Source organism: Apium graveolens, chromosome 8, assembly GCF_009905375.1.
Source record: "Apium graveolens cultivar Ventura chromosome 8, ASM990537v1, whole genome shotgun sequence".
Taxonomy (NCBI): domain Eukaryota; kingdom Viridiplantae; phylum Streptophyta; class Magnoliopsida; order Apiales; family Apiaceae; genus Apium; species Apium graveolens.
Window position 1 is genome coordinate 260,300,211 of NC_133654.1, and position 19,210 is coordinate 260,319,420.

Genomic DNA, 19,210 nt, shown 5'->3' on the forward strand with positions numbered 1-19,210 from the left:
TCACTTTAACTAAAGCAAACGACTTCTCTATTTCCTTTAACCATACATTCGCTTCAATCGGATCTAAGGAACCCTTGAATTCTGGTGGGTTTACCGCCTGAAAAGTTTTAAAAGTTACCTGGGGATTGGTTTGTCGTTGTTGTTGTTGTGGCAGATGAACTGTTTGTTGAGCCAAAATTTGTAGAATCTGGGTTATTGTTGGGTCTATGGGTCCTGGGTTTGCATTCTGGTTGGTATCATCTTGGTTGTTATTGTTGTTGTTGGTTTCTTCATTCACTACACCATATTTGACCTATAGCAACACCAAAAAAAGTGTTAAAATGGCCAAAAAGTGTTATCTAAAGCAAACAAATGGGCTATGGTTATATTTTTTGAAAATTTGGGGGTGTTGGATTTGCCCCTGCTACAATAGGTGTCTACGGTTACACTTTTTGAAAATTTGGTAACACCTCTTAATGTGTTACAATAGAGTACCTATACTTACATTTTCTATATTTATGGTAACAAGTTGAAGGTGTAACCACAGTTCTGTTGCAACACACCTTACCCTTTAGTAACACCAAAAATATGTTGGAATAGACTCTTTTGTAACACCATATTTGCTATTGTAACACTCAATTCAATCTTTTGGTGACACTTTTATATCTTATTGTAACATTCTTTTTTTAACACTTTGGTATTTATTGTAACACTTTTTTCAATTTTTACTAACATAAATATATCAATTATATATCAATCGGTTACACTTGGAACACTAAAAACTTAAATACATTTAACATAAAAACTCAAATTAAAGTTCAGATTGAACACAATACAAAGTTCCAAGTCACATATGTGGGAGGAGTTTTATACACGCCCTTAATGTTTATGAAATATAAATCAATTCCAATGCAGATAGTAAATTTTCCAGCAGCAACTAGCATGACGACGTCCATAAATACACATGGCCACCACTTGTAGCCCCTGCAAGCATCCCAAAAGCTGGATCTTCATGTCACAGTGGCCGGTATATGAATCAACTCAAGTTTTCAATTTTAGTGCTCTCAGCCTAGTTCAGAGACAACAAGCATGAAATGAATTAAAGTGAGCTGGTTGTACATCAAATATGAAACAAAGCCGTCTCATGTCTTCAAACAAACAATATGCAAATTCCCTATAATGATATGCAAACAAACAAAATGTGTAGCAGTGAACTGCAAATTCGAGTAAAATAAATATGAATCATTTTTACATGCTTCTTTGTGTAGGGGAATCATAAATATATCATGAAGCTTAACCTCCTGTGCAGAGACAATTATATTTAAATAGACAGAGGAGAACCTATTAAACTTTGTAGAGACTGCTCAAGTTCCCAACAATGATCTATTAGCTCAGTAAAAAGTAAGCCTCAACCTCTGATCTCTATCCAGACTAATTTACAGAGAATGTAATTTGTTTCTTAGAAAATGATTAGTCTGAGGAATAAAAACAGAATAAAAAAAAGACATTCCATGTAAAAGGTGCAGGAACAAGTACAAATTCTGCAGATGAGTCCCTGACGATCAAATTATTGTACTATAGTATCGATTATTTTATATGTGGACATCTTTATTCCAATGCACATCAGATAGGCAGAAAACCATTCAATATTCAGCCATGACTTCACAATCATATCTCAAAGTAAACCAAAGAGAACGACAACAGACCTAATGCACACAAAGTTATCCATTTTCGTAAAGAAACTGTTTCCAGAACATGTGAACTAACCGATAAGATGCCTATTAGTTAAAATTTCAATTTAAATGGAACGACATACAATTAATTGAAAATATGAAATCAATTCATCAGATATATCACTTGCAACTTCGAGATGGTTAAATTCAAAATAGTAAGACCTAAATTTAAAACAAATATGTGAATAAATAGTATTTTGCCCATTTCCTGTTGTCCACATATCTTGTGTTGCCTCCGGGACACAAGTTCAGCAACCCCATCTTCATCAAAAGTCACAAAACCAAAACCAAAACCTCTGTGACCACTTCATTTCAGATCCTAAATTAATATGCTAACATGAGATTAATCTACATATCATTAATTTATTTCATTTCTTTTTGCATTCTATTATAAACCAATTTAAATTATATTGATATACCTTTGGAACATAAACATTCGAGACTCGATCAAATCTACCAAAATAATGGCGAAGATCTTCAACATTTGCCTACTGCGGAAGCCTGCCAACAAATATTTTTTTACCCAGTCCACGAGTAGATTCCCTTCCTGTTTAAAGTAGAATGTTAGAAAATTGCACACCAAAGGCATCACTATATAGATAAATGAACATCATAAGTGTGCTTACTTGAGTACATAGAGCCTGGACGATCATACATGGTAGGAGCACCAAGATCTGGATATCTTATAGCCGATGTAATGTAAGGACTGTAAGCTCCATATCCACCCTGTAGCACTCGACTTACTGGTCGGGATTCCTCTTCCTGCTACCATAGATCATATACTAACTAAACCATAATTCAAACTAAACATAACATTTTTTGATTCCACACTAAAAATCAGAGTCAGTACTTGCTTTGGTAGAACCTCCCAATTCATGAGTTTCAGCCATTAAGTCATCCACCGATTCTGTTACCACAAAACATTAGAGGTGGAGCCATAATTCAATTTATGAACGAGAATTTGTACGATAACATATTTCTGAGATGTGGATTGAAATAAGTAATAGTATTACACATGCCTATACTAACGATATACATACACAAAAAGAAAGTGCCTGGTCATTAAAAATTCCTACTTGAATCTGCATTAAAACAGAGTAAATTGGAAACAGAGAAAACATAATTCATTAATTCTGGTCATTAATCAACATAATAAAAATCTAGCCTTTATCACTTAATAACAAGAAAAGCAAAATCCCAGATTAAATCAAGAACTTTAAGCCCAAGATTTACAAATTTGAGGTGGGCTTTCCATACATACACACAAAAATACATACAAATATAAAGACAACTATAAAGTTGTGACCTTTATACAAAAAAACAAAATTAAAAGAATATCCAAGCTTGAACCTCCTGCTACCTTGAGCTACCAACAGTTTCTTTAATAAAACTGACAGTAATAAACACACACACAGTAACTTTCAAGACACAACTAACCCTTTTTTACTTCACACTTGGCACCCACTTTAAGATTTTCTTACAAAATTTTGTGTAAGATAACATAGAGGTGAGCAATGCCGAAGCGGTCCCGAAGTGAAAAGGCATCAAAGACTCAATTCCATTTCCTCCATTTAATCCCACCGGTATCCTACAAATTCAACCCCAATTCAGTAAACACACATAATTGTACTAAGAATAAATACACAAAGAGATATAAATATATGTCAAATAATACCCGGCAGTGAAAAGGGGGTTTAGGAGACTGAGAAGAAAGTGACAGCTACAAATTGTAATTACAAGCTCTGAACCCGGCTGAGAATCAAGCTCAAATTTCTATAACCCTAATTCACTCCGAGTCCCTAATTATAGAACCCTAATTTACTCCAAGGCACTAATTATTGGAACCTGATTGAACTCCAAGCTCAATTTCAAGCATTTTGTTCGAGATTGTGGAATTGTTTTGTGTTTTGAGAGGGTCTGAGATTTTGTTCAAATGAGAGGATTTGAGAGTGTTTTCTATTTTTCTTTATTTTAGAATTGACAAGATAAGATGAGCGGGTTGTTTTTACTCCTTGGCCGCCCAATATTTTGTAAAAATTTGAAATACCGCCTAATTTTTTAGCTCTATGGTAACAATTATTTTAATATCAATGGTAACACTGTATGTTGTGTTATAATAGCAATTTCGTCATGTCTATGGCAACATCGACAAACCTCTACTGTAACGTTAAAAAAATGTGTTACCTAATATCAAATTTTAGTGATTGAAGGTAACATTTTTGCTTGTAACACCAAAAAAAGTGTTGGTAAAGGCCATATATGGTGTAGTGATTCTGGGTGTTGGTGCGGGTATTTCTTCTGGGAGGCATTTTCTGTAAAGAATCAAACAACTTATTTAACCTTTAAATCAAATCCTTTGCATAAAAGAAAAGTTTTATAAAACAAAAATATCTATTTTTTAAAACAGTTGTAACAATTGAACTAAGTAAATTGCATGCTTCTTTACAGAATATAAACAGTTAAGGGGATAGGGTATATGGTATCACAGGGGTATAATGGGTGCAATAAACACTACACCATAAATGGCCTACAGCAATACCAAGAAAATGTTACAACAGGCCCAAAAAAGTGTTACCACAGCCAAAAAAGCCCTAAGGTAACATAAAAATTAAGTTGCTTTTTTTCGAGTTACCTTTGGCCCCTAAGGTAACATTACTTTTGCCCTGGTGTAACATTCACATTTGTGTTACAATAGCTGTCAAAAGTAACATCAATCTATGTCTATAGTATCACAATATGTATGTTACCTTTGGACTTAGAATTTTCAAAAAAAATGGGGCCCACATGGAGCACCACATGTGGGCCACAAAATCATTATAACATTTTTTTTCCTTATTGTAATAGTTTTATAATGATTTGTATTATATTATACTAGTTTGTTTATAACATTGAAGTATGTAATGTAACATATTTCGCAAAAAAAATTGACAAAATTTGTTTGTAAATTGAACATGCCATAAACCTGTTTTTCATACAAGTCAACAAATAAACAATTCAAACCACCAAACTTCAAATCGGTTTTCACAACCCCCACCAAATACTACTTCAGTTTTCACACATTTCACCATCAACTCCACATAATCCAAAAAACAGGTACATAGTCTATAGTCTAGAGTGTGATAAATAAACATCTGGATTCTAGTACGATAACACTTGGAGTACGCAAAAGAAGATAGGTAAAAAATATTAAGTGCAACCCCTCCTCCTTTCAAGCTCGCACTCTGGATCCTCGGTAAACTTGTGATGGTAGCATCTCTTGCCTTCATAGTCATAGATCCATCCAACTGAACACACTGGACTGCAAAAGTTTCAACATCAAGCAAATTATTATGAAAATTATAACTTTTGGAATAATTAATATAAAGAGATATTGAATGTCAACCTGAACTTTAGTAGACTTAAGTTTGCCATATATTTGAGCTGAAAGTAGAGGAGTCCATCCGGCCAACAAAATTTAAATATATAGTAACACTGATAGTTTGACCTAAATAAAAAAACAGGGAAATAATCTTTATAGGGCACGACTTCTTATTAAGTGGAAAAATCCTCATACTGTGGTTATGATTACCTCTTTGTTGTGGTTTCTCTGGAAGTAGGTCACCAATAATTTAATCACAATGCGCCTGCCATAATGGGGAAAATTTGTTATTCAAAATTTCAAATTATATTTATATGTATATCTATTGATCAAGGATAAATACATTATTTAGTACATTACATCGTATAACCCTAAACAATATCAGATGATAGAAAGGATTATTCATTTACAAATATAGGAGGCAAGACTGTTGATCCATCGTGGACCAAAGACCTTCAAGCAAAAGTTGTACAGTCAAAGTAGGCATGTAATTCAAAGTGGCTTTTAAACAATGCTTGCATGCATCTACGGATAAATCCATTATAAAATGTCCGAATATAGGGGCAACAAAACTAAACGCATATACATATAAGTTATCCGGTTCCAACTGCTGAGAAGATATCAACAGTATGTGGTTGACAGCTGCAATTTTTTTACCGAGCCTTGCAAAATTATGAATTATCACATTTATTAATTTGGGGTCAGAAGAGTAGCAAGGTACTTGCTACTTGAGCTAAATCAATCTAACATTTGAACATAATGATCGATGCTAAATCAAGACCATTTCATTTATCCTAAGATCCAAATTTAATACACATGCATAATATTGAGATCATCGTGTTACAATATAAATGTAGTCGGAAGCCAAAGATCGTGTCAAGTGATAAATATCTGAACATAAGCATGCGGGCAAACAAAGACTGGAGTTCATAAACCAAAACTGTCAACAAAATAATCTGAATCCATTGACATCCTGTTAAGCCTTGTCATGCTCTGCTCAAGAGCACGCCGTAGCTTTGCATTGTCTTCCTCGACCTTATTTACTCTACTTTTACTGTCGCCTACCAATCTTTCAGCCTCTGAAAGTTTTGCAAGGATTTCTTCCTTGTCTCTCTTTAATATCTCCGTTGCTTCAAATACATCCTAGTCAATATAGAGACCACAAAATCTTAGAATTATGCGTACAAATTAGCTGCAAGCCTCTCTCCCCCCTCTCTTTCACACACGCACTTTAAGATTGGACAAAAGTCACAACACACTGATGATAGTTCCAATTTGACTGCCACTTTCAATCAGCATAAAGACTACTTGTAAGAAAATTTGCAATGGTATAACCTAATCAGTTGCTGATCCACAAGAAATTGTAATATTTTTCCATACTGTCATTCTTTAACACAAATATTTAATACGAGGATTATCAGATAGTCGAGACATTTGATAATTTATTGAGATGGACAAAAAAAAGAAGGAAAAGAAGGGGGTCAGAAAATAAGACTAAGTAGTGATAGTTGTGCAAGCATGTATAAAACCTTCACAAAGCACACAGAAATTCAATTTCAGAACAACTACATAGTACAATAGGGGAGTGGTTTTACGTTAAGACAATCAGTAAGCTTGGCAGACTCTTCTCTTGCAACAACCAATTTTTCTTCCAATTCTTCCTGATCAATACAAATAATGAAACAACAAAATATTCAAAAAAGTTTTGATGTCAAGAAACATTACCAAAATGCGTCTTTTAGGGAACCGAAATGCGTCTTTTAGGGAACCGAAATGCGTCTTTTAGTAAGCAAAGTGGCTATAACAGTACAAGTCAGCCATCACTCTGACTAAAACACTAAATTCTCAATTTCAAGTTCTATCACGGTGTCTAATTAGTAAGACTATTTTCATCAAGTTGACAGATTCACATGTACATAACAGGACAATAAGAGTCTCTGACTCTTAGTGATTCCAGAACTAGGAACACAGATTCCCAGTGCGTACTCAGTTTTAATGGGAGAGAATCTCTGACTCTCTTAGCAACCATGTGACCATAAGGCCCATGTCCATCAAAAACACCACTAAATATCGTGTCTGCTCTTGACGCAAAGTTCTGAAAGGAAATCCACTCTAAATTAGTGGCATAGCAGTGTTAGATACAAGGACAATGCTCTTAAAATTCTAAGAATATAAACTACAATGTACCTTAAGAAACTCCCTACTTTGAGCAAGGATAGCAGGGTCCTTCCCTGCTCCAAGAACCAAGTTCTCTATAGCAGTATAATTAACATATTCTGTTAATGATTTTGCTATATCTGTATCTTCAAGTATCACATCAATATATTGAATCTGTTGCATTATGCACACAAGTTAGTTTTACTGTAATATCATTCCTATATTATGATTTTATAAACACTTTAAACAGATAGACTACAACCCTTGGCTAAATGACAGATTACAGATTATTATAGTTTCTAGTAAACTTAAATTTACATATTATTCTCTTTTCGCCAATTCACATAACTATTATCAGGTTTTAAACTAGTCATCTTAATTACATATATTCTCTTCTCAACTGCAGTAGCCATTAAAATTACAAGCAATAAGCAAACAAACTCTTAACAAAAAAAATCAATCCAAAATAACCTAAGCATTAATTCATTAATAGAAGCAGCTTCAACGTCAAGTATATCAAGACACCAGATAAAGGCATAACAAACTACTTAAAGACAACTATAACTTGAATAACAAAATCAGCATTTTGAAAACATAAGAAGAACATCTCCCTCTCATAAAATCAAATATTACACAACAGTCCCGAATAGTTCACACAATGCAACACAATTTGTTACTATATATATATATATTCCAATTTGAGGTAGTATATACATATACACACAAAATGAGAGAGAGATAGTGAGAGAGGTAGTACCGCAAGCTGATTTGACCACAATTCGCAGTAAATAAAAAACCCCCAATTCCAATTTAAAACCCTAGTTTAGTTTGAAGATCGAATCTAAGAGATTTTATCAATTTAAAACCCTAGCTCGAATCATCGATCTGTGAGGTAGTATGTCCATCGATGATTAGATTCGATTCAATTGAAAACTTAGAGAGAGAGAGTGAGAAGAGAGAGCGAGAAGAGAGAGCAACCGAGAGAGAGGAGAGTGTGAAATTTTGACTTGTCTAAAAAATTGCCGCTTCTCCAAAAGTTTTAATCCTACTGTAGCCCGCCTGATAGAAAGCCCAACAGAGCCCAACATTGCTAATTTCACCTTTTTTATTTTTAATAAATTTTTAAGTTTAAATAGTGTTCAAATTTTTATTAATAAAAAATTATAGTTACCATATAGTGCAATTTACAAAATTTAACAAAAAAAATATTTTAGCAATCATAGCTAATATTAATACTATTGCTTAATTATATTATCAAAACAGATTAATTTTGAAGTTAAATAATTATATATATTTAATTGTTTGTAAAATGTTACTTTTTTATCCATTAACACCCTATTGTAACATAAGTTTCCACATGTTACCGTATATAACACTTTGAATCTATCGTAACATGTTACAAAGGCTATGGTAACATCAAAAACACTACGTTGCGGTAGGCTAAGATGGGCATAGCTAAGGTAACATAATTTTGTAACATACATGATTAAACCATTGCGATAGGCCATCTATGGCGTAGTGAAATAAAGTAAAGTAAAACAGGTGCAGTAATGTAAATGACATTGCTGGAAAGGAAAATGTACTGATATATATAGATCAAAAGTTTTAGGTAGTACAAGCGTTAAAACGCTTCGGAAGTAAAAGTAAAAGGGTACAACAAACCTACTCACTAGTCAGCAGATCTAGTCTATTAATACAACCCAGAAGTCTACTCATACATACTACACACTACTGTACATACTAAACAACCACAATAACACTGATCAATATCTTCATCTCTGGATCTAACTCCAAGGAAACTCTGGTCCGCCTAGCCTCTCAAGATCCTCCATCACCTCACTAGCCCAACCCATAAATGCATCAGGGCCTCGACCAGGTAATGTAGCTTCATGTAGCCTAGCCTCAAGAATCCTGCGTGTCACATGGACCTCCTCTCCAAGCTTCCTCACACCACGATTAACATATGTAGTCCTGATAATATGCTGCAGCTCGCGGATCTGTGCCAACAAGGAATCACGCTCCAATAGAAGGGCCTCATACCGGTAATAAGGAACAGGATGCAATGTAGACTGGAAAGGGGCACCCGCAACTGAATGCCCAGTGGAATCTGAATCAGCTGGTGGGGGTCCTCTAATGGGTGGCCTCATGCCTGGGGTGGAATAACCTGTATTGGTACGGGCTGCAACACAGGTGGAGGTAAAATAGCCAACACTGCTGGAACAACAGGACGTTGATCTGAAGATGGTCCTCCAACTGAGGGCTCTGAGTGATCGGCTGGTACGGAGATGAAAGAGTCGGCCATCACTGTTATCTGAAATCATATCGCAATATAAGAATCTTGAACCACAACGCGAATTATACTAATACCCGTTATACCATCGCACTCATCATCTCGGCGTTCTATTTTTTTCTACTTCTTACTTCTAATCTTAACCCTCTACCATTCCCGTCAACCTAGGCTTGTGTCAGTGACATTTAACCTATAGCTCTGATACCAAACCTGTGACGCCCTCCAAACCCGGGTCAGAAGTTTAGGGTCCACACACACACACACACATCTTATTTATAACCTGCTTATAACAATAACAAATATAATAATAATATGCAGTGACCCTACTTACCAACTACCACGGACCGCAACAAGTTAAAGTATACACACAAGCCACACACACACTTATATTACGAACGCCCAAATCCCAACTATTCAAACTTACAACTGAATATTAAACATTATTACAAACTTTATAAACTTAAACTATTCCAAAAGCTGCCAGCTAGCTTAACTCGATCAACCTGGACCCCTAGCTCTCGCACTGGATTGGGGATCTTCGCTACCAACAGGTTCCTTCTTAACTGGAAAAGAACATAAACAACATCGTACAAATGAGTTAACTAGCTCAGCAAGTCACATTGACAAGACTGAGAATAATGATCATCAAGTGAAAAGAGTTATGGTATCAAGTGAACAATGAATAATGATTTAGAATTGGATATTATATTTTTATTTTAAAAACCAAGGTTAGGCTGCTGATCAGTCACGCACTAACCCCGAGCAAGGCACACGGCTCTGCTCTAATTACTGGATCCAAGGCACACATTGGCCTAACTTGACCATCAATCTGGTTTGACCACGAATCTGGTCCACAATTTTATAAAACAATCCAATTCAACATAATAACAGAATATATAATGTAAAGCTGTAAACAAAAATCATAAGCAATATTGGATGTCCAATAATGAGATGGTTCCAATCTTCACAAATGAAATATGGCTATCAAATGGTGAAACAAATGGATAACAAAAGAATCAAGGTTTCAAGTTATAAGGATTTGGTCTTTCAGAGCGTAAGGTGCAATGGTTTGAATATGTAAGCAATCTGATTCAGTGTTTGGCATTTAGTTTGCATGTATTTGTGGGAGTAGTATCGTATATCTGTAGTTCGTATTCGGGGATTTAACAATCAATGGTTCAGAAAGAATAAGGTTTACAACTCAAAGATCAATAGCTGAAATCAAGATTTAGGGTTTAGTGCTTCAAAGCACTTGCAATATAGGACTATCAATAATCTACAATATATCTCGAGAAAGTTCAGAACACTTTCCTAGTACTAGCTTTCTATACTTCACCAATTTCCAATCACAATCTCCTATTCCTCGACTATCTGTTTTCCTTTCCTACGCCTTGCCTCTTCTGCTCACATAACATAAGTATCTATCAATATTCAACCCATACAATTCTATTTGGTATACACTTCTATCTACCCTTCGTTTTACCCAAATCCGACTAACAGATTGAAATTTATGCTAAAAACAAGTAAACACTAAACATATAGACCGACAGTCAAACAAACAAGTCACATATAGCACATAGCATGTCAGACAATCAATGAAATTTCATTTATAAGGAAGTCTCGGGTCATAAACAGTCTTTCGTGTATTTAATATGATTTTTAAAACATTTTTCAGAGTCAAAACGGGTCGTTGGGTAGATTTTAAAGTAATAAACAGGGTTCGGTTGGCCACATCTGGCTTCAAATTAACTTTCTAATAATTATCGAGCCTTGAAAACAATTTAAAATAATATTTTAAAGCTCGAAACTATTTTTCAGAATTTTTAAATCATTAGTAAATAATTAAATCTAATTAAATAATTAATTAAAACCAATTAATAATTAATAAATCAATTAATCAATTAATTTTTGAATTAATTGACCAATTAACTAATTAATTATTAACTAAAATTAATTAACTAATCAATTCAGATTTATTTTTGAATTTAAAATAATTTTTAGAATTAAAATAATAATTTTGGAATTTTCAGTAATTAAAAATGAATTTTTATAATTAAAATAAATAGAAAATATGATTTTTAAATAATTTATAAACATGAATCCTATTTTTGCAATTTCTGGAAAGTTCAGGGACCTAATTGTTTCTTCTCCAAAACTACAGGTACTAAAATACAAGTTTTACAGGGGTTCGCCGGAAAACACCCCTGCCTCGCCGGAGAAGACGATTCAGGGATGCTCAGGCCACCACCACCTCCAGATCACATCTACACAATACGAGGAACACAACCATGCCATCAATTCATTTTAATAATCCCTGAGAAGGCCGGAAATTGTCCAAAAAGTTCGCCGGTTTCCGGTGAGCTCGACGTAAACTTCAAATGACAACTCCCTCCTCTACAGACCTCGTTGATTTGCAAGACTTATACGAATCGATTGCAAATTTCATAAGGAACACAATCCATCCCTCTAGAACATCTATTTATTCCGAAATAAGAAACCCCCAAATTCAATCAAGAACAGTTAAACAAATTATAAACCCTAATTTCAAAATTCGAAGAACAAACTCAATTTTGAACATGTTATTGAGCTCCAAATCAGGCATATGACATATCAAAATCATCAGAAAAACAAGCTCTACAACATGCAAGCATCAAATCATTCAAACATTCATCCGTACAAAAATTCATATTTTTAATCAAAATAATTCGAAATTAATAAAAATTATAGAAAAATAACCTTTGATTCTGCAGTTCTGACACTTGTATAATCTGATAGTACTCTTCAAACCCTTCGATTTGGTTACTCGATCTTTCCAAACAAAGATCAATAACGCCTCCGATTTGCAGTTTGATTCTTGAAAGGTTATATGAATATATGTATTTTCTCGGTAAAATTATATAATTACTGTTTGTAAATGATTTTCGGTACGAAATAAAATACGGTAAAGGCTATTAATAATTACGGAAAATTAGTATCCCGTTGGATCATTCCGAATATAAAATAGTACGTTTATTTATAAAAACAGATCCAAACGGTACCGGTTTTCGGGATAATTTTCCAAATCAGTACAATTTGTACTGCGATCTTGGTCTCAGCGCCTAGTTACACGTATTATGAGGTGATAATTATAATAGTTTAATAAAAAGATCCTGTTTATCGAAAATACGGGTTTTATTGATTTACCGAAACAAATATTGTATCGAAAATATTGCGCCGGGACCCGCACAGGACAAACCGTACACCAGATTGAAAAAGTCGAAATATGGAAAATGTTCAGAATATTACAATTAGATTAGGAAGGAGTTCTTGGAAGAGTTTCGGGTTATAAAAACGTAAAAACGGGTAAGTCGGCTGGTTCCCGATTATATAAAATAGTTTATAATTACTCGGAAAAAGAATTTATAAAATCCATAAATTTCCTATAAAATCATAAATTAACATAAAAATAAATAGGAAGATATGACAATTATCTATATTTTATTTTGGACATATAAAAATTAAAATACCCAATTTATATTATTTTTAAACATCCAAACACATATACCACTTAACAAATAATTTACAGAATAAATACGGAACATCCATAATATTTATTTATTTGTAAAATAATTACACGATATATCCCAGATATTACACTCCCACCAAGTTCAGGTCTTTAAATGATATCTACGAGGAGACTCTTGCACTATTTATAGCTCATCCCATTACTTTTGATGAAGCCAACACAAAGGAAGAGTGGCGTAATGCAATGAAGGAAGAAATCTTAGCAATTCAGAAAAAACTCAACATAGGAACTTGTGGACCTGCCTCCTGGTGAAAATGTTGTTGGGTTAAAATGGGAATATAAGACCAAATACCATGTTGACGGAAGCATCCATAAATATAAAAGCAAGCCTTGTAGCAAAGGGTTATTCTCAACAACATGACATTGATTACGAGGAAATATTTTCCCATGTTGCAAGATTTGATACTATGAGAATTCTTCTTGTTTTAGCTGCGTATAAATCTTGGAATGTCTATCAATTTGATGTAAAGTCAACGTTTCTCAATAGAGATTTAAAGGAGGAAGTTTACATTTGTCAACCAAAAGGTTTTATGGTCAAAGGTGAAGAGCATAAGGTGTGCATGCTTCGCAAAGCTCTTTATGGATTAAAACAAGCTAACAGAACCTGGTACGACAAGATCAACTCACATCTCCTTGCTACTAAATTCAATAGAAGCCTGCATGAGCCAAACATCTACATTAAAAGGTGTGGCGATGACATTCTCCTGGTTTGTGTCTATGTAGATGACATAATTTACATGGGATCATCACCTTCACTCGTCTGTGAATTCAAGGAAAACATGGAAAAGGAGTTTGAAATGTCTGATCTTGGTCTGCTGCACTACTTCCTTGGTCTTGAAGTGAAACAAACAAGGAATGAAATTTTTGTATGCCAAAAGAAGTATACTACTGATCTGCTCAAAAGGTTCAACATGTTAAATTGCAAGGTTGTAGCAACACCAATGAATACGGGTGAGAAATTATGAATGGAAGATACCACGGAGCTAGCTGATGCTAATTATTTCAGAAGCTTAATTGGCGGGTTAATTTCTTTAACACACACAAGGCTAGACATTGCTTTCGATGTTGGAGTTATTTCAAGGTTTATGCATTCTCCCATTAAACATCATTTATGAGCTACAAAACTAGTACTGAAGTATGTTGAAGGGACTAAGAATTTTGGGTTATGGTTTCATCGGATGGCAGACTTTAGACTTGAAGGGTTCACGGACAGTGACTGGGCTGGTTGCTTGGACGATAGAAAGAGTACATCTGGATACATGTTTAATTTTGGAACTGCTGCTGTGTGCAGGAGCTCAAAGAAACAGCTAACTACTGCATTGTCATCTTCAGAGCCATAATTTGTAGCAGCTAGCTCTAGGGCATTGTAGTACAAGATGAAGCAACTGTTATCTATTGCAATTACAAGGATGCAATACAGATGACTAGGAATCCAGTGTACCATGGAAGGATTAAGCATGTGGATATAAAGGTGAATTATATAAGGGATTTGGTGGCTGAAGAACAAGTGGTACTGGAGTATCTCAACACAAATTAACAAGTAGCTGATATCCTTACCAAAAGTCTCTCCATCTCTCCAAGGATAAGCATGATTAATTAACAAGATGTATGGGGTGTGTGATTTTGAATCAAGAGGGGGTGTTGAAGAGTGATTCAAAAACCAGCTAAGTTAGAGTGAGCATGAGGGGACAGTACATATGTTCCGATATTTTCTATTTTCTCTTTTGCAGTTTCATTTTAGATAGTAACTAGTAACAGTTTTTTTAGCATATTAGACATAGTAGGTTGCTAGTTTTTTTCCATTATCTAATAGTTGCATTGTGGGAGGTAAAACCTACATATAAGGGCTTGTTGCACATTTTTTTTATACTGAATCAAAGTTTCATTCTCGCGATTTACAGTATTTCATTCTGCTCATTATCTCTAATAAAGAAATCCAACAGTGGCAGCGCTACACAATAACACAAATCGCCAACTAATACCGGTACAAGAAACTGATAATTTTTCTCATATTGAAATAAAACAAATCTAACGGTCAAAAAAGTGGTGGCCTTTTTTATTTACCAGAAACCTTTCAACCACAGTTCCACTCCCTCTGCTCATGCAAAATGGTCACCACAATGTACACATTTTGTGTATGTATATATCAAACTAACTCCCCCAATATTTCAAAATTAAAACAAAAATTAAATTTAACAAAACAATACTGGAGCTAGCTAGCTGTAAAATAGCTGTAACTTTTAACCTACTCTTCTAAAAACCGCTTCACAATTTTAACGCTTGCCTTCACTACATCTCTCTCCCATATCTCTCCCACTCTCTCCCCATTTAAACTCGCCGTAATTGCCTCCGTGGCATCTATTTTCTGTAGGTCCCACCCGATTTCTCTCAGCCGTTGGATCTTCATCACTTGTCTCTTCGCTAGCTGCCACGTGTTCATCTTGATTTCTTTTATTGCATCATCGTACATTGTCTTCGCCGCATCTTTATCGAAGTTTGTGCAGTTAGTGTATTTTATGTATTTCTCTAACTCGGGGATTCCTATTGCTTGTCTTAACCCGGTTTGACTCACTGAGTCAATCTCACCTGAGTCGTGAAAGTCTTGTAATTCTTTTAACATGCCCGAGTCAAGCATTTCATCAACTCGTTTTTGTAAGTACTGGTTTAAAACAGGTAATGCCACGTCGACATAGAGGAAACAGCAGTTGTATTGGAGCTGAGGGCATGTCATATCAGTTTTCGGGTCGTGAAAAATGTTGACATTCGGGTCGAATTCTTTTGAGAGGAGAGCGTAGATGAGTGAGTTGGATCCACCTACAATGAATGGGAGTTTATTACGAGAAGTGATGTTTGAGATGTAATGAGAAGCGAGTGATCGAAACCCGAAAGGAGTGAGTGAGGAGGACGAGTTGATTGCACCGAGTAGATGGTGAGTCACGCCGAGTTGGTCTTGTAATGTGATTTTGTTTGTAGTGATGTTTAGGCCATTGTAAAGCTGTATCTTGTCTGAGTTGATAATCTCCGAGTTGGTGAAGAATCTTGAGGTGAGTTCAACGGAGAGCTTTGATTTTCCTGAGCCTGTGGGGCCCATGATGACGATTGCTTTGGTGGTAGGGTTCATGGTGTGGGCCCATCTGAGTTGTTGGAAAAATTTGGAGGGGTGAAGAAGTGAGAATGATAATCTCATAAGGAGGAGGAATGTATGTACAGAATATTAGATGTTGTGTTTAGGTTGTGTGCATTTATATAGGCATGGAAATAATGAGAGAGAGAAGAGAGAGAGATTATGAGAGAGGGAGGGAAAGAGATAGGGAGAGACGGAGAGAGATGTAGAGAGACGGAGAGATAGAGAGGGAGAGGGAGAGGGAGAGGGATGGAGATGGAGATACCAGAGAGAGAGAGAGAGAGGGAGAGAGAGAGAGAGAGAGAGAGCGGGGGGAGGGAGAAGAATGGCTAAGTTGTTGTGTTGAGGAATAACCGGATTGTTTGTTATGAGCTAGCTAGCAGCTCTGACAAATTTGAATGAGAATGGTACATGTATATTGTTTGTGTGTGTAAATGTAAAGGACTATGAACGAAAAGAGTTTTGTAAAAGACTCAAGAAAATCAAGGAAGCTTGGTTAGGTTCTTACCTTCAGCTTCGCAGTGTTCGAAATGCAAAATTGAGGAGAGTTAAACAAGGACCAAAACTATTTATAATGTGTGTGCGCATTTATATGGAGGAATGGCAAAGTGATGATGAATATGCTTTGGTCACAGAAGACAGTTCTGTTCTGTGTGTTAAAAGGAGTAATTTGAAATGTATAGGGTGTGTAGATTAATATAGAGTAGTAGTAGTGTATATAGGTAGCTCTGCTGATTCCCAGGTGAGGAGGAGGAGGGTTGTTAAATATAAGATGAATGGTGGCAGAATGAATCATGGCATTCTGTTCAGGCGTGTGTACATTTTTACTCCCGCACACTGCTCACTGTACTCTCAGTCATGACGCGCAGCATTTAAGATAAGAATTTGTACTGTCAAAAATACTTAATTAACAGCACAGTTTTTATATATAAACATTTGTATTTAATTGGCTGTTTACCATGTTGTTCAAAATATCTATCAAATCGTCAATTATGACGGGTTTGGTTAAACGGATCATTTACGTATAAATGATTTGATTGTGATTTCTAATATATTATAATTGTTTAAACTAAACCGGATCAAAATATTTCAAATTTATAAATTTTAGTGATTAATAAATTTTTAAATTTCTTAATTTCAGTGGTTATCATTTACTTAAATAACTGTTTTGTTGTAATTTCTTAATTTCAGTGGTTATGATTAATCTTGATCAAATCGTGGTTCAATCCATTTCAATGGTATGGTTTGTTTTGCTCTTGACCTTGGAGTGCTCTAACTTGGTTTTAATTTTTTAAAAACATTTCATATTGATTCGACCTGAAATAAGCGAGAATTTGGGTCAAACCAATACGTGAACACCCGGTCAAATCTCTAGGTCTTCAATATCATAAAAACAATACAAAGTCATAAATAAATACTCCCTCTGTTTCATGTTAACTGCTGCTTAACTTTTTTGCACGTATTTCAAGATACTTTGACCGCATAGTAAAAAGTATTATTTTTTAATTTTTCTTTTTGTATATAAAAATTTAAGTTATATATTTTTATTCAAAAAATAAAATTTTAAAAATTATTATTTTAACTAAACGGTCAAAGCACTTCGAACAAAAAAGTCAAACGACTATTAAAATGAAAAAGAGGGAGTAGTTTTTATAGTTGAATTTTGTCCTCCAATTACGAGTGTAAGTATGTAACTTAACCGATATCAGTGGACCATTTGAAGGTCGATCATAGTTTGATATAGAGCGGTAGTTATAAACCGGTAGTAGTGTGATCTTAATTTCAATTTATTTACATGTGAGAATGTCATGTAATGAGCTCAAGTTAGTATACATTACACTTTTTGTCACGCCCCCAAATCCGGGGTCAAGGGATTTGGTCGTCACGATGAAACCTCAATCCAAATTAACCTGTTTAATCAATAAATAAATGCCAGCGGAAGATAATTAGCATAAATGACCCCTAACTACTCCAAGATCTTTTAAGGTTACAGTTCTAGAAACAAGATATCCAAATTCCACAATAAATTTTTTTCACTTTCTTTTGAAACTCTTTTCAATAAATTCCAACTCACAATTAAACCCACTAGTATAACTTCGAAATGAAATATACTAGACCCAAATAAAATATACAACTATAATATAATATAATATAAACAACTTTACACAATAAAACTTACACTAGCCCGCAAGCCCTGGACCAACCACCTTCCAAGAGCTTCTTCATGCTTCCTCAAATTACGCAGCTAAACAGCGCAAGCTAATCCTCACTGGAGGTTAAATTTAAAAACAGGCAAGTATGAGCGGAAGAAATGCTCAGCAAGATCATTATAGCATATATAGGGTCATTTTGATATAAAACCGACATCTGCATCAAAGCAGAACATTTAAAATCATAATTGCCGAATCATAAAATTTTAGTTGAGGAACCCCATAATTGATTCCTTAATTGTATTCAAAAACCCTTTTTATATTTTCCAGCGACGTGCTTCAGCAATACTTTGAATCATAACGAGAATAAAACTCGTAAAACAGTGTTTACGGAAATATCGTAAACCACAATAACATGAAACAATGATTATGGATTGAATCATAAACTTTATTCAAAACCGAACTCTGGAAATTAATACTTATTTTGCTGTTATATCAAATTAGATATCAATACGAACTTTGATGCTAACAACATTCCATACTGAAGTCAACCCCAATCATCTGTACTAATACCATATTTGATATTTAACAACAACATAAGTATCAGCATAAATCAGAATCTGAATCAAAACTGTATTTCACCGTTAATCCAAAACAGAAACAGTTGATAAATCATTTATTCTATGAATATCAAAACAATATCATAATTTAGATTGGAATCCTCGAACGACGGTGTGTTGCCGCCGGTGATCAGCCGCGGAGCAACACCGGTATGCCTAAGCATATCCAACTAAACAAAGGGGTACCCAAGGCACATATCGGCCTAGCAAGGTGTTATATCCTGTATAACACAT

The 19,210-nt window shown here is 34.7% G+C and overlaps 1 protein-coding gene across 1 annotated transcript; it reads right to left on the reverse strand.

Moving 5' to 3' along the window:
- Positions 1–15,327: 15,327 nt before the first annotated feature.
- Positions 15,328–17,135, reverse strand: LOC141680780 (adenylate isopentenyltransferase 1, chloroplastic-like). The gene has a single exon (XM_074486905.1). It carries the CDS (start codon positions 16,267–16,269, stop codon positions 15,328–15,330), a length of 942 nt encoding a protein of 313 aa, XP_074343006.1. The 5' UTR covers positions 16,270–17,135.
- Positions 17,136–19,210: the final 2,075 nt, after the last annotated feature.

Coding starts and splice junctions, on each gene's coding strand:
- LOC141680780 (XM_074486905.1), bottom strand. CDS start 16,269: ATGAGATTATCATTCTCACTTCTTCACCCCTCCAAATTTTTCCAACAA.